Source organism: Manacus vitellinus, unplaced genomic scaffold (assembly GCF_001715985.3).
Source record: "Manacus vitellinus isolate BGI_N305 unplaced genomic scaffold, ASM171598v3 scaffold_0_pilon, whole genome shotgun sequence".
NCBI classification, from domain to species: domain Eukaryota; kingdom Metazoa; phylum Chordata; class Aves; order Passeriformes; family Pipridae; genus Manacus; species Manacus vitellinus.
In genome coordinates, this window is record NW_021938789.1 from 27,532,358 (window position 1) to 27,554,275 (window position 21,918).

The 21,918-nt window shown below is 37.6% G+C and overlaps 1 protein-coding gene across 1 annotated transcript in view; it reads right to left on the bottom strand.

The window, feature by feature from the left end:
• Positions 1-18,010: 18,010 nt before the first annotated feature.
• Positions 18,011-21,918, bottom strand: part of ING2 (inhibitor of growth family member 2) — a 6,114-nt gene continuing 2,206 nt past the window's right edge. Inside the window, exon 2 of the mRNA XM_029959434.1 lies at positions 18,011-19,286. Within this exon, the coding sequence (XP_029815294.1) occupies positions 18,619-19,286 (668 nt within the window). The 3' untranslated portion in view covers positions 18,011-18,618. The remainder of the gene's footprint in view (positions 19,287-21,918) is intronic.

Consider the following 21,918-nt stretch of genomic DNA (forward strand, 5'->3'; position numbering starts at 1 on the left):
ATCATAAGATCAATTTATATTTCATTGACTTTTAAAAAAAACCCACTTCCTTTGACTCAGAGGATAGGAGGAGCACTGGTCCTTCTGGACAAGTGAGCTTCTTTCCACACATTTCCTTCTACATTTGGAATAAGTCATCCACAGAGAAATAAGTAGATATTGAGACATGGAGATTAACAGCTGAAAGGTGGTAAAGAACAGCTTCTGATAGCATTTCTGAGTTGTAGCTGACCACATGAACAAACAGTCTTTAGGAATAGGTGGAGCTGACTTCTTTGTACTACAAAAGACAGGAAAGCTCACACAGTTAATTATAGTTGAGGTATTATATACAAAACTGGTCCTTATTGCCTCTGTGCTGCTTCCTACTTGCTCAAGTAATTTGTAATTTTCAGTGCCATTGCTTCCTTTGACTTCTTCAAAATGGTTAGTCTATTGGCCATAAGAATTGGGACTGACAGGAGACAGAGAAACTCCCCTATAGTAGTTAAATTTGCTTTCTACACCACCAATTATGGCTGAACAGTCTATTAGACTTTCTACAGGATTTCTTTTTCAGTTTCAAAATCTTGTCTTGCAAAAATGGTAACAGTCACATCAAACCTCAGTTTCAGCTCAGGTTTCTGTTCCTTGACAGTATTTTGTCATGTCCTTGAGAGGAAGGTACAAGACAGTTTATATCATATTGCTGTCTAATGGACTTCGCTTTATGGCTTCCTCAGTTAGAAGTAGCAGTATATACTGGAGCATGAGGTTTTAATACTTTTTTTTTTAATGTCTGAATCTGTTCTAAGTTACAAAAAACTCGTTATCCATTTTTTTCCAGCATTTCTGAGAGGAGGGCTTACTTCTGTACTTATTTTACTGTCAATTTAGTTACTGATAGGATAAGTTGTCAGGACTTTTAGTAGGCATTTTCCAACATTTCAATGGAGTGAATCTGTCAAATATAGAAAATAAAAAGAGAAATGTAAATATTTCAAAAATATGAGCAGGACACTCATAAATTTCAAACCCCAAACAAACCTTAAATTATGCAGTTTACAATTGTGTCTCTCAGCAGTGGCTGTAAAATAACTTACAGTGCTGTATGACACTTTGAATGTGCAGGTAAGGATTTTCCTAATTAAAGAAAAGAGAATGGGAGAAAATTTTACAACTTTTTGGAAGAGGAGATATATTATAATTTCTCTAAGATATAGCTATAAAATGACCCTTCACTTTGCTTTTTTAGGTTTTTATTAATTACTTTTTATGCTCCTCTTAATTATTTCTGACAGCTTTTTTCTCCTCTTTCTACACTTCATTGCTGCTGTCATTTCAATCCTCTCGTTTGGATTTGTTTTTCTCTCTTGCTTTCTGTGGTGGTTATATTTCCATATTCTCTGTTTTCATATATGACTTTCCTTCCCCTTAGAATTTTATTGCCTCATACTTTATTCTGAGGTCAGGAAAGGGAAAGGAATACATGCAGCTGCAGATTCAGGAAATATACTCAACTCTCTGAACCTATACTCTTTTTTTATTATTATTTCAGGGTTTTGATCTGAAGCACTCATGCCAGTTGCTGCATTAAATACTCATTTCTTCAGCAAACACTACTATACACAGAGATTGCTCCATACTTAAGAGATCTAGTGAAAGATTATATTCTATGTGCTTATAGAGTAGTAGAAAGTATTTTTCACTACTGAGAATTTAGGATTTAAAAATTCCTGAATATCAGTCTTCCTTCATTATCTTTTTGTGAAACTCAGGTCTGTTAACAATTTCTTTATATTTACTCCATTGCTGTATAATTGATGTATTTTCATTATGCAATCTGAATCCAAATGTTATAAGGGATCCCAAGGATACATTTTGTAGCTTTGAATTCTCTCATCTTTTCAACAACCTATTGTATCTTCCAGTAACAAACCGCTACTCAAGTACTTCTTCCAAACACAGGTTGAAGGGCATCCTCCTAGTTTGCTACACCAATCCAGCATGCAGCTTTATGTTTGTTGAGATGATTTCTGAGAACAAGGTTTGTCCTAGTGCAGCGCAGGAGTGTTCTCTCAGTTGGTGTCCTATTCCCTGTATCAGCTGGGAGTTCATTATTAATCTTTGCTATATAAATATTGTAGTCATGTAAAAAAATGATGGGCTTCCTAAGGGTGACCAGTCCACTTCTATAGCATATGATGGTAGGAAAGGACAGTAACATACTTAGGCAGTATGTTTCACTGGATTTGAATGGTGAGATTTAGGGGAAGTGTCTGCCACTCTCATTAATTTGATTTCAAATGGCACTGGCAATACCCTGTGTCAAAGACAGAAACGTTTTGCAAAGGTAAATCCAGTTGCAACGAGTTAAGACAAAGTGTTCGAAAGCAAATGGATGAAAAAGGAAGGAAGCAATACATAAAAGGGATTGTAAAGGGGATCATCCAAACTGTATGTTGATGTCCTTATTCAGCCCTGGTTTTTCTCACTTCTTTATCACTGGTACATCTGAAGGGTATAAAACTACATGTGCAGATGGTGATGGCATTGGGACGACAGCAAATCATAATGAATGCTTCCTCTAGATTCAGTGCAGGCAGAAACAAGGGTGAAATATTTTAAAAAAAGCAAAATCAAACTATATTAAAAATTCCTACTGTATGTGACAATCTTTTATACCATTATAATGATCAGTTAACTAGCATATTTAGCAATCTGATAGTTTTTATTCCTGAACTGTCACTTCCAGAGCAATCCTTCCCTTCCTCTCCCAGTCATATCATAGTTGGTATAAAAAGTCCAAATCAGGATGCATCAGAGCATCTGGGGTTTATTCAGTGACTTGCTCATCTGGTTGTGACAGTATAGACCTGACGTTGTCATATACCTCTTGCACTGGGTTGAGCATACACATCTGGAAACAATTCAATCTTCCTTGTTTATGCACTTAAGTCTTCAGATTTTATTTAATAGTGGGATATTTTAGGGCTACAGATATGTGTTCTCTGTTTTAGTTGACTCATCTTTTCTACAGAAATAAAAAAGAAGCCATGATGTTCAGTGCTAGCAAAGGAGATGTATTTCACCTACAAAGTTAAATGATCACCAATGCAAACATTTGTGTACCTGGCCTTTGTGTACTTGCCAAAAAGGTGGCAAAATCCAGACAGACCATTCAAGCAACTTCACAAGATTGTCCTAGTAAAATAACCACAGACACAAGTGTTAACTGCAGAATATTCTATTCTTGTGTTACAAATGCTTTTTTTTTTTTAATTTAACCTTAAATATGTAGGTGTTTCTCCTGAACTTCTTTGTTTACCCTTTTGTAGGGGACAGAGCTACCTTCAAATGGAACTTGGCTACAAAGATCAATAACCAGTAATTGACTGTCACTACAAACAAGGCAAAAAATACAACTGTTATTTGAGACATTGTAGTTATACAGACTTGTTCCAGGCACGTTCAACATATACAGATATTAGATGTTTAAACATTGCCTTTCTTTAAGTTTAGGGCATGTAGCTGACAAGACAACATGAAAAGCACAGTGTTGCCTTTGAAAACATGGCTGAAACCTTCAACAGGTGATTCAGCCAAAAAGAGCACACAAAATGTACTACTTTCTATAATTCGGGGGCGGGATTCAGAACTAACATAATGAGCATAATGCTGAACATTGCTAGAATCATCCAGTTACAAGCAAGTTGAACATAAAGAGTTAGCCAAAGGACTCATCTTTGCAACATCTTGATGGGCAGACTTTTTTAGACCATGTCTCAGCCAAATTATAGCAAAAAAATGGATTTTTTTAAATTAATAATTAATTATGAGAGCTCCCACTGGTTTCAGTGAGGCCAGGATTTCAGCTCTGTGTTGCAACTGGATACATATATATCTGCACTGGGAAACTGGAGATGACTGCCATGGAATTATTCAAAAGATTCATAAACCAAGCCACTTCAAACATTAAAACACAACAGAGACAACTCTGTAGGCAGAATAATTACTAGTCATAAATTGTGAGTGGTTTGGGGTTTTTTGTCTTGGAGGTGTTGTATGCAGGAATCTCAGTGCTGGAGTGGTTACAGTGTGAAACAGTAAAATGAGAATGCTATGCTGTTAGAATGGAAAAGATAGAAATCATTGAAATTGAGCTGATGAAGGATACAGAACTCTTTGTATTTACAAACAAGGGATTTGCCTCTCTTCTGGATTCTCTAACACTCATTTTTCATGTACTAAATACAAATTTACTCATAAAATAAGTTTGGGGGGTTGTGCATGCTTATGGGCTTTTTTTTTTACATTTCTGTAAAGCCTAATTAAAAAAGACATTTGCTTAGATAATTAATTACACAAAGCAGGCAAGGTATTTTTTAAATATATTTTTACTAGACTCTGTTAACTTATTACCTTTTGAAAAAAAGTATGTGAAGAAACAGTCAGGTCACTTCATCGTTCCTTGCCAAAGTAAAGACTACAGGATTCTTGAGGAATTCTACTGCTTGGCCTCTCTGAAATTAGGTAAGAGTTTGTCTCTGGCACTGACTGCATCACTGACTGCATCATCCACAAAGTTTTTTGTATAGAAAAAAATCATATGTTTGTGCTCCATAAAACTAACTGCTAAATACTTTTAATTAGAATGATTGTTCAGTCAACCATCTTAATTTCTTTTATTTTCTTGAGTCACAATAGTTGTTAGCATAAAGGTAATTCTCTTAAAATCCATCAGATACTTGTGGAAGTGTCTAAATAAAGTTAACATCTGAAAATAAGCAATTCTTTACAGTATATTGTGTTTCTGAGTGGAAACTTTAGGTCTGGTTAAGGTCAGCTTTACTTAGTTTCAAAGCTACTGTGGGACTCGAACTGTGAGCTAAGGCCCCGTTTTCCAGAAATGGAGGGAGACAAAAGAAGTTGCTTTCTGTGGATAAAACTCTCTAACAGTAATAAAGACCTCACTGGAGCAGAAGGACACGACTCATTCTTCCCTGTGCCTGTTGGACTGAGTTGGTTTTCTCTAGCATTTGTGAGGTCTGTGAGAAATGTTTGGATAAGATCTTTTGGTGCTGTTCCCAGAACATAGTTCATGTGATATCAAAGAATCCTGATGTTTTGCCAGGGAACTTTTTGTCATTGGGAATTTGGAGGCTGGGTTTGTAAAGGATTGGATGAGCTGCAATACAAAGGCAACTCCTGAGCAACCTATTCTGGCAGGCCATCTTCTGTCAAAGGCCACCAGGGACCTGTACCAGCAGACTCCACTCAAAAGAAGAATGGAGCAAAGGAGAGACAAGTGACAACTTTAACTTCTGTAGCACTGCAGAGCTGAAGCTGAAACATCAGTTGTCCAGGCCATGGATTTGCACTGAAATATGAATTACTGGAATATCTAAAGGAGGTCACTGTAACCTTCCTTAAAGCCAGAGTGTCCTTGTCTTGAAGCAGGGAGATCAGAGACGAAGACCAGACTGATGTGCAATTATTATATTCCTTCAACTGCAAGAATTGGTGACCCTAGTTGCCTGAGAAGTGGGAAGGAGGGGTTGTGACTGTCCTCACTCAAATACTGTTTCAGTAGCATTACCATCTCTCTGCACATCAGTCTAAAGCAGTGGTTCCCAATCTTTTTTTCCACCTGTCACCCCTAAGTTTTGTTCACTGACAGGACAGTTCTGGGTGAATGGACAGTCCTGGGTGAATGGAAGGTAGGCATACAAAGAATTTTCCTCACTACTTCCTTTCACCTCCTGAAGTCTGGAGTTGCAGACAGCATATTTTGACTTCTGAGTAAATGCAAGGAATTTATTCTACCACTGCTGTTCACAGTAGTTACTTAAGGTGCAGTCTGTCACCACCTGCTTACAACATACAAAAGATGAGAAAGAAGCAGGTTTTCCAGAAGCCTTAAATTTGTAGTGATCATCTATTAGGTATATTGTGCATCTTTTGTGCTTAGTGAAGATGAAAAGGTGAGAATCCTAATGTATCAAGTTTATATATCTTCAGCTCACAAAATATTATTCTGCTTACTAATGCATATGTTATGTAAGAATTGTTAGAAATCTGAGAGGCTATTTTGTCCAACTTTGGTTTCTCTCCATAGTTTCCCTTATGATCTGGTATGAGGAAGGTCTCAAACAGGTAAGTGTTCCGTGGTTGTGACCATAATTAAGTCCACCTTTTGATTTCTTAACTTACACTGATGATTAAACTTCTAATCAGGAAATCTATGATTTTTCTTCCTAAAAATCAAGTTTTAAATTGTAATAAGAATTTTACAGTTTCGTTGTGTTGTAACCAGAATTTCTTTTTCTTCCCCACAACTTTGCAACATTTATTAATAATTTTTGGTATTTACTGTCACCTGCATATATGAAGTATAAGTGGGGGCCTGTGTTTGGCCTTACTGTGAACAGTTTCCCATCTGACACACTGTAGATAGTCTCAGCCCTGTGTTCATTTGAGATGGCTTACTTTGATTTTTCTTAGTCATCATTGCATTGAGTCAACAGATAGATCAGCTGCAGAAGTTATGACAAGTGCATATGTGTACATGTACAATAATTTATATGACCATATGAAGGGACTTATGCCTAGAGGTCCATTTGATTTTATGTTTCATTGACCACCACCAATGCCACTTAACAACATACATAAATAAACATGCAAAGACTGAGAGAAGGGTACATATTTTTAATTAGAGATAGATGAGATAAAAGAAAAGTGCTGACATAAATCTGTAGAAAAGTTCTTGAGCTTGTGACTTGTGACATGATCTGCTGCTCCTTAGGTCACAGTGGGTTCATACCACGTGCACCATTTCTCTGAGTTGTTTGCAAGCCTTGTGCCAACTCCTTCTTGAAACCAACATATCTATCCTCTTTCTATACGTAACTGCCTTGACCTACAATAGATCCTAACTGGTGCTTCCCAGATACACTGAAGAAGAGAAAATTGACTGTATCATACCATGGAACTTAGAAACTGGAATGCAACTTACTTTTTGTAGGTTTAAAGGGTCTTTTCATGTTGAAAACCATTTCTAGATGTGGTATTTATAAAAATAACCAAAAGTTCGGATAGTGAATATTTGCAGGAAACTACTCAGAAATGATCAGCACAGCAAGGATTACTTACTGAATGTGTTCTCTAGATGCTAAAAATTCATGTACTCATTTTGCCAGTCCCTTCCACCAAAAATTAACACTTAACAAAGAAAATAATGTGAAGTGTTATTCCAGTGTTTCTTGAATAGGTAGAAACCAAAGCATATATCCAGGTTTGCTGCTTAAAATACCTGAACATCTATCATATTTTCTATGAGTGTGAAAAATATAATTATTTTGTTATTAATTTATTAATTACATGCAGCAAGGAGAAAGCAGAGCTGAAAATCCTTTTAGGAGGTGATTTATTTCAATGGTACTGAAATTTATTATTATTGGGCCTGTCTTCCTACTGTAATAGGATAGGCCCTTCATATATACAAACATCCCTATTTCCAGTCCAGCAAATAGGTGGTACTTCTGTATAACACTTAGAATGTTGTCCCTGAGTAGTTGTGTTCTGAAGCTGCTGCCTGAATTGACAGGTATCATTACAGGTATCATTCCTCTGCCTGATCCAAGTCTTGATGCCCCTGGGAAATTGCACCATTCCTCACATCCTATGCCTTTCAATGCTCTTCAGTTGTGGATCTGGATTTCACTAGGAAGAAAAAGGTCAGCCTTTTCCATGCACTTTGTGCCACTGGGGTAGCAATAATTTCAACACAGTTCAGCTCACTCCTACCAGGGGAGTGCAATGAACATGCAACAAGTGCCCCCCCAGATGGCCACTGGAGATGCTCCAAATGTGCCCCTAGGCAGGGCAAATCTGATGGCTCTGCACCCCTCCTGTCCTGAGAGCAAACACAACATTCTTCAAATGATTTTCGGAGAGAAATTTTAGGGGAATAGATAGGAAGGAGAAATATAAGACTAAATTCTCCTGGAGCTTTGCCTGGGCCTCCAAGGGTATGTCTGTCTTCCCACGGCTCAAGACCTCCTGATCCAATCCATTTCCCCTTGCCCAAAGGCAGGATCAGTTACAATTAAACTAATACCAACATGGTTGTATAGCCTGTCTTGTAGCATCTTTGTCACTGGAGATCTTTACTTTCCAAAGTAATATATTCCAGTGTTTCACTGTCACTGTGGTTAGACAGCTCATTTTTTTTGTTTTATTTTCTCCCTAGTGTCTTATTTAAACTTCCAATGCTCCATCCAAAGGACATTAGTTATTGTCCTTTTGATTTACACAGATGTCCCTTTGCTTTTGGAAGCAAACTTTCACAGTACTGGGGATTAGTGACTTCAGTCCTCTTCTTTCTAGGCTCTATTCTGTCATTAGAAGTCATCTTCTACACCTCTTCTCTATGTTGTTGCTTATTTGAACTCCCTCCACCTTTAAGAGTGGTTTCCTAAACTGAATAGCATATAATTACTCAACAAATCTTAAAACAGAATTCCTATTTATTCATCTCACAAGATTTGGTTGGGTTTTTTTCTCAATAGTGCAAAATTAGTGACATATTGATCTTACTCTCTTCAAATCCTAGGGTTTTCTGTCATTGATTATTGTACTATATTAAATAATCATTAAAGGTGCTATTCCTTAAGACTAATATCAAATTAATATTAGATGTGTTTATCTGACAGGCACTTAAAATTACTATTTTTCTAAATTTTAGGTTTAAAAATGATTGAAAAATGAGCCAGATTTGTACTGCTAACAATTACATATGATGGCAGAAGAATTGTGTTTGGAGTCATGATGGAAAATGAGTAAACTCCCAACTGTGTCCCTCTTTTGTTGTTACATGAATGGCACAATCAACAATTATCAAGTCCTTCTATCGAATCTCTTGCTCAGAAAGGAAAAATGAGGAAGCTGGCTAATGCTGATAAGGTAACTTCATGAAATGCAAAGAATAAGTTAATGGATTTTGTGCTTCTGCTGATAAGTCAAGGATTTAAAATGTTTGTAAAAATTACTTTATCTTTTTAAACAAAATGAATTTCACATCATTTTATTCCACTCATTTGCAACTTTTCTCTGTGGTTGGTCATCCTGCCAGGTTTTTTACCACTTTAAGGAATGACACAAATATATTAGTTTCTGCTTATATGTTCTGGAAATAAGCAGGAATGTTGAGCACTCATTAATAGAATGGCATGATTTGTTTGAAATTAGGCTTTGTTGTGTGTCATCTTTAGTAAACAGTGCTCTCTTTACATGGGACTCAGGTTTTAAGTATGACTATTTGTGAATTTGCCCCCACTTTTCCCAGCTAAAGTAGATGATGATCATTCCACTCTGGAGTAAAAAATCTAATCACAGGGACACACACCCACTGGGAGACCTGGGCTGAAGAAGGTACAAGCATCAAACAAAATAAAGGGATCTAGTGAAAAATAAGACTTAGAAGAAATTTAGTGTTTTTAAGGCATGAACAGTAAGTAATGAGAGACAACTGAGAGAAGTTATGTGTGCCATTTATTTAGAGCTGTTGGAAGCCAGTCGGCCGTTTCATGATCTTTCCAAGTCTAACAGCTCAAGTGGTGATCTCTAATGGGCTTTATTTAAGATTTAAAGAGAGAACTGCTTGAAATGATACACTGACATAAAACTATGACAAAGCTATTATACAGTCTGTTTTAATGGAGCTGTTTATAGCAGCAGCACCTTCAACTGAAACTCATAACACTCCATTAAATATCTGCCTACATGGTTCAAAAGCATAGCAGAAATAGCAATACCACAATTATTGGTTCAGTTATTTCCCATGGAGTGATCCAGATACCTAATGGTATCTATCAGCATGTTTTAGAGCCTTGAGTTACATGACTTCAACTCAGATATCTTACTTAGTTGCTTTCGGTTGATGCAATTAAGCCTTCAGTAGGAACTTGGCTATTTTGCTGAAAACACAAGCAGTATCTTAGAGGAATGAGCTTACTGCCCTCTCATTACTAAGTGTTCTCATGCCTGGCTTTGGTTCAGGAGCTAGTACCCAATGCCTCTCCTAATTTTTGCTATTCAGGGCAAAAATAAACATCATTATGTGCTCACGGTTTTTAAATTTAATAGAGACAGAACCTGCTACGTGCAGATTCCATATTTTGCCAAGGCCTCAATTTAAAATTGCACCTCAGTCTTACCAGTTATTCAGGCTGTTGAATAGGAGATGAAGCACCTGATAAAGAGCAAATCTGCACAAAACCTTTGAGAAATGGGCAGAGTGGAAAGGCACAAGCTGTTAGGAAAGAATATCAGTTTATATCGGTGGGAAAATAAAGTGTTTGAAAGCACAGTCAGCCTAAGTAACTTAGCTTCAGCTATAAAGAATTGAATGGAAGTATAACATTTTTATATTCATCGGGTAATTCCATTTAAAAGCTGTGCCTAATTTAGTAAGAAGGAAAACTAGGACTATAATCTGGGCCCATTTTATGTGTCTTTATATGCAGATTTACATTGACCATAAAGCTCAAGAAGAAGCCTCACCAAATGATCTGTTGGTCTGGCAAGCAGATAACATGACCTTAACATATCAACAACTTTTTCCTACTGGGTTTTTTTGAACAAACTTTTGTCTAGAAGCAAAAGCTATTCCAAAATAGGAGAGATATATTTTTTTTAATCCTTCATTCATCAACAGAAGAGAGGCAGGAGTGTTTTTGGTTACTGTCAGGACATTCCTCCTCTGTGGAATCTGCATGATTTGAATTAGTTAAAGAAGTTTTAAATTTATTTTCAGTTAATTTAATTCTTATAAGTTTTAACAGCCTTTTACAGCTAACAGTTACTGAAGCTGCAGTTCAGTTACTCTGGTACACTCCACAGAGTCATGCCTTTGAAACCTGTGGATGCTTTCTTCTCTTCTGTTGTACCCCATACCAGCAAGTATGGAATGACAAGTCATTAAATACAAGACAGAGAGGTGTGAGCAAAAAAAATTTTATTAAATATGAGACTTATGTCTGACCTGCTTCCCCCAAACCAATTTTGTCTCCGTGGCAACAGCCACAAGCGTGTGACAAAACATTACGGATTTCTCTAAAGAAAACTTTAAATACTGAAAATGTCACTTACCAAGAAAGCATCATCTTTTATCCTTAAGCAGGTTTCAAAAGTGCAGAGCATGTTTACAGGAAGACAAGCCTTGTGGCTGTAAAGCTCCATTAGCTTTACAGTGCATTAACTACCCTCCCCACAGCAAGCAGGACCAAATGTTGCACAGGTGTAAGAATGGACACAGACTCTGTTAACTTACCTTGTCTGCAAGTGCTTTGGGAACAGGGAAGTATGTCTTCTGAAGTCGAGTTTAGAATAGCTCTGGTATGATAATCACAAATTTTATTGCATGTTCTTTACATAAAGTCATCCCAAAGTACCTTTGCAGCTTATGACAAATATTTTAATAGTGTAAGAGGGGAGAGACTCAACATTATTCTTACCTTTTATTGCTAAATAAAATGTAGTCATAATGTAGATGAATTTGCCGTGCTGGTGCATATTATCATTAGATTGCAGAGTACTGCACTGAAAATCATAGCCAAAGTATGTATCCTTATTGAGAAAATGCTCAGAGGTCTGTTTGTGTATGATTTCAACTATTATTGAACATCTCCAAGTTTTATGAAATTAATATGAAGAGTTCTTTACCAATGCAGAAATTCTGTGATCCAACTGATACTCAGAAATACAAATCATTTACTACTTTTTAAACTTCTTTAAAGCTCTCCCAAAAGCCATGTAATAGTGAGATTATCTTGTATCCCATGTCCCAGGTCTACTGATTAACTTACACAGCTCATTGACTTCAACTGACCATTGTTTGTTATTTCAATATTATACCTTTGGGGAAAAAACATGTTTAGTTTTTTTCTTATGGACTTTATTATCTATTTGTATTTGAGTATGTTTTTGTTATCTGTTCACAGGATAAAAGCTTGGGATCCATTTGAACACAGCATACAATTATTCCAGGTTATGAAGGAGGATCACATTATACTGTGATCGTCAAACTCCAGCTGCTGGAGGAAAGGATAAAAGCAGTCCTACTTGCAGGTCTATAAAACTGACTATTATACTGGTACTGCTTCTATTTCTCATCTTTCCCCAGTAATAGATGGCATGTTAGTATTAAACATTTACAAGGCAAAATTTCTAAGTAGGCAATAAGGTAGGAATGTAATGGGCTGCAACTTTAGTACAGTTTTTATATTATCTTGGTTTTGAGAAATGATAGGTACTTTCCGCTTTTAAATAGAATATTGAGGGCTTTAACTTTGCTATCTGATAAGGTCAAAAGGAGCCTTGGAATAATTCTGTCTGCCCAGCAGCAGCTGACAGACTAGGGAGCATGCAGCCTCTCCTGTCCCACCCCACCTTGTCCCTGCACTGGGGAGCAGGATCGATGATCCTGGTTACCAATCCCTTCCTGCCTCAGCCACCAGGCTATCCAGGCTATTTAAATGGCTCCAATAAAGTATTCCTCAGACAATGAAAGGCATTCTTCAAGGCCAGAGAGGACAAGGTTGAAAATAGTAAAAGAACAAGAAAACAGAACTAAGTAAATAACAGTACCAGATAATCTTCATGCAAATAGCAGAAAATTGGGAAGTTTTGTTGTTGCTTAACACAGGTCCCTTTACTCTAGACTTTTAATGCCCATTTCTATTTATTTCCAAATGATAACCTATGCATTGTTAACCTCAAACAGCAAGAAAACAATATCTCCATACAAGCATGAAAGAGATTTACAGCTTGTCTGGTACAACTATGGATGCTGGGACACCTGTGGGCAAATGAGTTGCACAACTCTCATCCATTTCCCTCCCCTCTACATTAAAAAACCAACCAACCAAAACAAACAAAAAAACTCCACACAAAATGACAACAAAACAAACAAAAAAAATCCCCCAAAACCAACCAACCCAATACTGTTTCTCCACTGTTAGCAAATGCAACTACTGTGATAACCACACATTATACCTGTCAGGGCTGCTGTCTCCTAGTTGAACCTTGCCATATTCCTCCCTGGAAGATTACAGTTGCAAGTAAATTGCAGTCTTTTCCACAGGAGTATGAAACAAGTTTACACACCTAAAACTTGTCAGATTTTTAAATTCATCCTGCATATAGTTATATAGCATTCAATTTGTCTCCCATAAAAACCTCTACCTCACTGATGCCACTGAGGGACAAAAAGTTTGGGGTGGCATCTATAAGCCTTCCATTTCATAGCCGGACTGGTGACCTAAATAAAACTTTTCAGTATTAGGTTTTTCCAAGATGTAATTTATACTATGGCTGTCAGGAGTTAAGATAGTAGTTGCCATGGAGCTTTAATCTTTTTTTAGGCTTTAGTCAAAGGAAGCTGGAAATCAGTATGCTGGTAGAACCCTGCTCAACAGAATTTTATTCAAATTGGGACAGGATTTTATCCTAATTTCTCTATTGAATGTTATTCTCAAATGTTCTAGAATCCATTCTATTTTCTTCTCTTTCTGAACAGGAGATGAAAGTTTCCTTTTAGGCTTCTGAAATCACACTACATTCAACCCAAAAAGTACCCAAGTTGCTCCAACTCCTCCAACTATAAGCTGTAACTTTCTTCTAGTCTTACTGTGCACAGCTAATTGCTGTAGTGAAATTCATTCACCAGCTTTTGCACTTTCAATGGAGGCACTCCGTAAGTTTGCAGAAGCAAAGCTTTAGGGAGGATCTTATTTTTCTGTGTGCTCACTAGATGCTAACCTCTACAATAAAAACAGGCCTTCAGAACAGAAATTAGTTTGAATACATGTATATGCTACTTATAACTTCCCTGATGTATACATAAGAAAAAAATTGAAGTATGCAATGCATGAAGTGCATCTCTGAGAAGTACAAATTTGCCCACGCTATAGTCAGTGATGTTCTGCTAGAACACAGGTGCAACAGAAGAGAGATGCAGTTCAGTCTGCATATATACTTGAAGTTAAAACATCACTGGCTGACTTAAAGCTCAACTTCCCCTATACCAGGTAAACCAAAAGAATGCAGACATAGGTGGAAAAAAATGCAGAACTTGTAAAAATAAGCTTTTAGAACTCTTACACTACCCCAACCAGAAATTAGAAAGGATTCAGATATAATATTAGCTTGATCTTAAGAGACTTGGATTCAAAGGCCAATGACAGCTTCACTTAATGAAAAATTTCCCAGAATTTTCACTAAATACAACTTCTACTGGCCAGCTGTGGTGAAAATCCATAATCCTCAAGCTATTCCAAAGACTGCAGAGTAATCAGGAAATTGGCACAAGAGAGAACTTCCAACTCTTTTCAGCTTTTTCATGGTATGGTAATAGTAAAAAATCCAAACATCTTTCCTTCTGGGATATACAAGTCCGTGGGACCTGAACAGTTGCATAGTAACATCTGTTTTTACCACTGACAGCAGAACGTCTTACCTAACTAGCACTGGACAGAAAAACAATTCCTGTGAATCTGAGTGACAGCCCTGCTCATCAGCTTCAGAGCATCAGACGCAAAAACCTTCAGTATTTTTTTCAGTCTGAGGTGTCAATGTCAAAGACTTGCAGAGCTACTGGAGATGAGACCTCTGAATAAAATAAATGTGTATGCAGATAAGAGGAAGAAAGAACTCTAAGCCATTAAGTTGCTGGTGTGACAATTGTTGGAGTTTTGTCCCAGTAGAGCAGCTGAGCCTAAAGACTAAAAACCCAGATCGGGACTTTCAAGAGCCAGATCTGTTGCAGTCAGAAACGGCACAAGCCACAGAAGTGCCAAACTGCTCATGTCAAGTATGAATTCAGACAACCTTCAAGCTGAAGTGAGAGGCTTTTAAATTGAGTCTTCAAAGTTATGAAATGCCATCTTCTTTACAAAGGCTCACTTCAGCTCTGACAGAATATCCAAAACGAAATTCTTAGATAAATTCAAGGAAGAAATGGGCATTTCACTTGCCACCATTCTGTACTAGTTTAAAGACTTGTCAGTACGACATTACTATTTCTGGATCTGTAGATTAGTTACAGTTTGGCAGGGAAATACAGTTAAAACTAGTTTAAATATGGAGGTATTATCACTGTGCTGCAGATATCAAGATGGCCTTACAATATAGATGGCAAATACAAAATAGTTCATTTTGCTTTCAAAACAGGAATCTTTCTATTACGTGTATTTGTGTTTTGCTTTAAAGTTTGGTTTGACTAAATGATTATTTTGTCAAGATTAATCAAACTGGTCCATGGGACAATGATCAAGAAACACTCTCGCTCTGATACTGTTTAAGTAGTTTATGGGGACCTTTTGCTGCTGCTGAACTTGCATTACTTCAAAACTGAAAGGCAAAATGCAAGAACTTAGAAGTGTACCATATTTTCATAAGCTTCAAGAAACAAGATATAACCTAGGCTGAATTAGGGTGCAGCAATTATTTTCAAAAGAGGAAGTGGTTTCCTGTGTAGTCACATACACTTCTATCAACTTCCAAAGAGTGTGTTGCCCAGATTTTTTTTTTTTGGAAGAAGCTAAACTTCATGACAATCAATATATATCTTGAAGATGAACTGGTTTAGCAGTGTTTACTTTTTGTTTTCACTTCACTAGTGAAGTTCATCCTTTTAAGAAAAGGAACTCAACATTAAGAAGCAACATAAGAGTTCTGTACTTACCTTTCTGATTTCATACTAGCCTCTTATGTGCATCTTCAGCAATTACCACTTATCTTCTAAGAAAATGGATGCAAACCCACAAAATTTGTGTTTGGTTAAAAAAAAAAAAAGTGGTGAAATGCTAAATGCCAGATAACATCATATCTTCTCATGTACATCTTCACAACAAATTAGCCAGAGCATTTAAAAGAAGCAGTTTTAGAAGCACCCATATATATTTGAGGCACGCGGTTAATCTGCAATATAAACTGAATTTTTTCTACATTTGAGCAATTTCATGTATTAGGCAAGCAAGTGCAATTTCCCCAGCAGTATCTTCACTGGAAACCTTAAGAATTCATATTCCCTACTAGAAGGTGCATTAGCATAAAAGAAACTATCTCTGCATTAGAGATATCTGGACCACTTTCAAAATCTAAAATTTTCTTTCTGTAACACCCCAACATACACTTCCTACTTTAGCAATTATTTCAGATGAACAATTATATAAGGCTTCCTGCTTTCTCCTCAGCATTGGAAAAAATTATTCTTGATTTACCCAGTGCAAATTCAAGAAATACTTTTCAAGATAAATTAGTAATGTTAATAGTCACAAATTCACTTCTACTTCATTCTGCAACAGGAGTGTTTACTTAAGTGATGTTTGTTTTTTAGTACTAGGAAGCATGCCATTTTAGGTCAACATTACATGTTCATACAATCTTCAGCCCTAGGTTTCCAATCAATCTTGTCAAGAAGGAAATTTGAGAATCATTAAGCCATAACAAATTAAAAAAGTAGTAAAATGCACAGAGAACAACTTATGCCACTCATCTCCAATAGTGGGCCCGATCATACTCCATCAGTAGCCATGATCCAGCTCCCTCAAGAAGACCATCATTGCAACCTCACATCATCCACTAGGCCTGGAAAGCATGGTAGAGATAAGGCTTACCCTCTCTCCTACCCTGCTGATGGTCAGAGCCCTTACAGTAGTTTCCTGCAGGAGCTGTTTAATTACTGTGGTACGGGTCTCCCCAGTGGAGCACTAGTCCACTTAATAAACCTACAATTTCAGAGCAAAAATTGAAAACACTACCTTTACAGTCCCCTGACATATAATTATTATTACTTGCAAGTGTTAAATCCTGTTAAGTAATCAGATCATAACTGAGGAAACAAGCTCAGTATGTTACATAGCCTATAATATTGAGTGTCCTGCACATCAACTGGTGCCATCTGGCCTGACAGCATCAAGGTATTTTTTGTGTGTATGCCACGCTTGGCACATCCTGCCCTCCAGCCCCAGCCAGCACAGCCCTCTAGTGGGGATGCAGGAAGGAGTTTTGATGGCATTCATCCATCCTAGCTTGCCTTTGCTCACCTGCCTTCTGGGCTGCTCTCAACTCAGCACAACTGCTTCCAGCCAGGCTTGACCAGAGATGGTGTCACTTCTCCCTCTGCACTGTCAAGGGAAAGCTTAGCAGCAAAGGGTAGAGACCTATGGGGACTTATGAGCACTTGCAGCCCACCCATAGATAACCCCCACACCCAGCCCTGCAGAGCTGCTGCCAAGCCCGCCAGAACTCCAGTATCAAGAAGAGATTATTGAGCAGGAACCCTAAGTGCAAGCTTTGGTACCCAACTCACTTCTCCATTAGCATCTCCCATTACAAAGGAGAAGAACACCTGTTTTCATCTTTTTTTCACTTCCCCTAAGACATGGAGATTAGGAAATTTGCTTTTAAGTACCACCCAAGTAGTGTTTAGATACTACCAGCATACATCCGGACAACACTCTTACATAGCCTGTCAGAAACCTGCTGGGATTTGTCTATTGGCTCTGTGCCAGGCATGCTTATGCCTTTTTTTTTTATTATCTGTCAAAACTTTTATTGAAAGCTTTTACCTTCAGGCTTTTTAGACAGTTGCCCTAGTCCAAGAAATGCGGTGCTATGCCTAAACCCAGGTGTAGCCACACGCAGACACAAATACCACTTAAGGTATTAAAGTTTACAGCCCAGAGAATACCAGTCACGTTTCAGCTCTCGAGAGATCAATTATGATGAAGATTCCACCATATTTGCAATTTCTGTTCTCAGAAAAGGTAATATCCTTTCCTCCTAAGGAGCTTTACACAAGCAGTGGCAAAACATAAACAATCAAGGATATAGTTATGGCAATAGAGAGATCATCTTCAACAATATCGGGATGCTTGACAAAAATCAAACAAAACCTACTAAGAATATCCAAAATTGAGTATACACCATAATTCTATCATACCCAAAAACTGACTCCCAAGTATAAAGTCACAAAGACAAGAGTTTAATAATGACCAAAAAAAAAAAAAAAAAGCTTAAGTTAGTGGTATTTTCTTCCTTGAAATAACATACTGGTCATATGAAAGTCACTGAAGAGGTCTGCTTTTAGCTCGGAAGACTTTTACAGTTACAGCTGAATTCAAAAACCCTAACTCCAAATGTGTGATGTTAACACAAAAACTGAAAACGTAAAACCTGGGATAAAGAACAAACTCAGTTGTTAAGATGCTAGCAGTTACGTGAGGCCTTTCAACACCTTTACCATAACATGAGAAGTTCTTCAGTATCTTTCCCACCACCATTAGTTCAAAATTCACAAGGTTCTTTAAAATACTAATGGGTTAAATTGAGATCAAGCTCCATATGCTTGTAATGTCTTCTGTGAAAGGTCTGAAGCCACCCTGTTTCAATTATTTGGTTATTCAGTGCAGAAAGTTAAAGATCACAGAAGGTATATAACAGCTTTTAATACTCCATTAATAGTATAGATTAAAAATTATTGCATAGTCTTACGCATTTCCTAAAACAGCGTTCTTGGGAAATGAAACATTTTAATATAAAAGGAGTAACTCTTTAAAACATAAATTGCTTTCACTACCTCGATCTTCTATCCTTTTTTGATTTGTCAGTACATTTGTCCATTGTTTTCTCATTGTCTCCTCTGCACTTAGGGCAATACCATTTCCCCTTCGGTTTGTAGGTGAGTCCAACACAGGAGAAGTGGAACCACTCGATAGGGCACTGTTCATTGTCACATCCTATCATTTCGCCATAAGACACTTGGTTACATAAGCAGTAAGTTGGTTCATTGGGATCAATTGCAAATTCTACAGGTGAAACCTCCCTCTCCTGTTTGGCTTTGGAGCGTTTTTTCTTCTTGGAAGATTTCGATCTCTTTTCCTTAGGCGGCTCATCGCAGTCATCGATACCATTGGCTATGTGGCACAGATCACGGCTCTCGCTGGTTCGCTGGCGGCGGGGTCTGCGGGAGGATCTCTCTGGCTGGCACGACTCCATCTTTGCCTTTTCTAGAGGCTTTTCGTTCTCAGACAGATCTTGAAAACAATGAGAGTGTGTTTCCATTTGACGGGCTCTATTCTCTACCAGTTCTAGCATCTGAGTAACTATCTGAATTTTTTCATCTCCAAGTTCTTGACTGTTGATTAATGCACGCTGAAGATGCTGCTGCAAGCGTTTTTTCTGAACTGGGTCATTTTCCGACTTGTATTTTTCATAGACATCATCTATTTCTTTTAACGCTTCTATAAAATAAAGATAATAATAGGAATAATTACACAAGATGGAACATGCTCAAGAAAACACAGCAATGTATTTCTAACTGATGGGAAATAGTACAAATTTTAATTGTTGCAAGAAAAAAATTCTCAAGTTGTAAGAAAGAGCAAGCTTATTCTAGCCATTGGAAAAAGAAAGGATAACCCAAGAAAAGGGACACAGTAGTTGCTGATGCATAGACAATCCAGATCCTCCCTCCATCTGAAAAAGCAAGAATTTCTATTAAGAGTCCTTATCACAGTAGTTCCAAACCCCTGGCCTAAATACCAAAGTGATAGCTTATTTTATCACAGGAAGAAACCTTAAATTCATAGAATCATTATGTATCATGATATATAACACTCCAGAATTAGGATACCTGGGTCCTCTGCATTCCTCTTCTTATTCGTCTAATGGTTTGGTATTACAGTTTCAGTGTAGTTATAAAAAGAGTATGACAACTGAAGTTACATAATAGCAAATTTACAATCAGGATGAAAATTAACTTACATCACTCAAAATATTTTTCCTATTACCAAAACAAATTACAGCAAGTTGCATTTTAAATCAAGGGTGAACTTCTGAGGATAGGTGACTTCTGAGGATAGGTGATAGCAACTAGTAAATGAGTGGCTTATAGCTTGACTACCAAGCTTTCCTTCTTGCTAGTCATGCAAAATAACTGCATGAGTTGCTGTGAATTTCTCATTAAATACAGTACTCAGAAGCAAGTTTAATGAACCCAAATATGAGACCAACAAATGCCTTATACATCAGTCTTAGTCTGTACACTGCTGTTCTATATTGCTGGATTTTAAAACAGTATTTTCCAAGCCAAAAGTTACACTAGATCTATACATAAAGGACAGGAAATACTTTAGAAAAACTGACAGTGCAACTTGATGCACAGTTTTAGATACAGTACTGGTGCCCTCAGAATTTAAGGATTTTATTTGAACCGGAAACAGAATTCATAAATGGTACTGAACTATTTATTTCTAAAGCAAGAAGATATGCAGCACAGTCTGTCTCTTCCTAAAGACCTGCATTTCACAAACTGGCTTTCATTTTCAAAGAATTTGTCTGCATTACACAGTTGTGAAATGATTCAAGCTTGTGCTAAATAGAAGTCATAGCTATTATCTCAACATCGTTCCCAGTGATTTTTTTCCTGCTGACATCTTGAAACAGCAGCTTAAGCATGAACAGTTGCTTTTTACTATAAATTCTGAAACCTGTACGACAACAGGAGCCAAACGCATCTTGTTCTGTTCCAGACTTTCACTAGGGGAAGATTCCTCTTGTCTGGTAACTCAATTAACCTGTATTTTCTCAATATCAGCATCCCAGCTACCATGAAAAACATCAGCTTTGTTTCCCTGTATCTTCAGCTGCATCACTTGCCCGTTGCCCTGAAAAGGGGGAAAATAAACTAAAAAAATCTTAATCTCTGCTCCTGAAAAGCATGGAGTAAAGGTACTTTGTATGCTGTTGAATGAGAAAGGCATAACCAGAGTACAATAATCTCTAGCCACATTATTTCCCACATGAACTTCTTTGGAGGGGGGCCAGAAAGTGTAGGTATAGTCACACAGATTTGCCATATTTGGAATGCCCTACCCAGCAGAACCCACAAACAATAACTGTTCACTTTTTCACACTGTGACAGAGAACAACATTCACCCCACATCAGTTATTCCATAGATGCAGCCTGTAAAGATTTAAATGGATCAGCATCCGCTAAAGAGAGGAAAGAACTTTTTGACTAAGAGAGATGGAAGTTTACCAAATGCTTTGTGAGTCCCTAAGACTAGAGAAGGCACCCATACATTGTAATAAACAGCTCTGAAATCTCTGTTAGGGGAAAACCAAAAACAAAAAAACCCACCCTCAACCCAACACAAAGCAGGGCCAAGTGTTCATTACAGATAATCTGATTAAGTTTGGTGGAGCTAATGAAAGCTAAAAGGATTTGTTTTCTAAGCACTGGAGTGACTTTGTTCCATCTGCACAGACTATCACTACCTTTCAAATTAGCTGAAATAACAGAGCATTGCTTTTACATCTTAAAACTTGGGCCTAAAATATTTTTATCCATCTTTCAGGGTCTTTCAAGATTTTTTTGTTGTTTTTTAAAACAGTTGAAGGCTTTGGTTAAAACTAGCAACAAACTTCCACTATGGCCCGGTATTGTATTAGCGACTGCATGATATATATAGGAGATACAGCCTAAATAAAAGATTCAGTCTGTTCAAGGCAGATGAGGAGCACTGAATAGTCACCACCGATCAGGAGGTAAAGAGCCTCCTAGGTATTCTAGCCTTAACTAGGAATTCCAAATGCTGCAGGCAAGTCTATGCTCTCTAAACTTTAAAATCCCAGGAAACTTATAAAAGCCTGTTCTTAGGTATCCTTCCGAGTAATCAGAAAGATAACTGGAAGAATCCCTTCCCGACAGCTGCCTCCTGAGGTGGCCAAGCACCGTCTGAGAGGCCTTGGCGCTCCCCTCGGTCCCCTCCTGCCCATGCCGAAGGAGGGAGATGCGGCTCCAGTGCCGACTCCGGGGGACCAAATTTCTGCCTCATGGCAGGGCAAGCCGGCAGCTGCCGGGCACCGCTG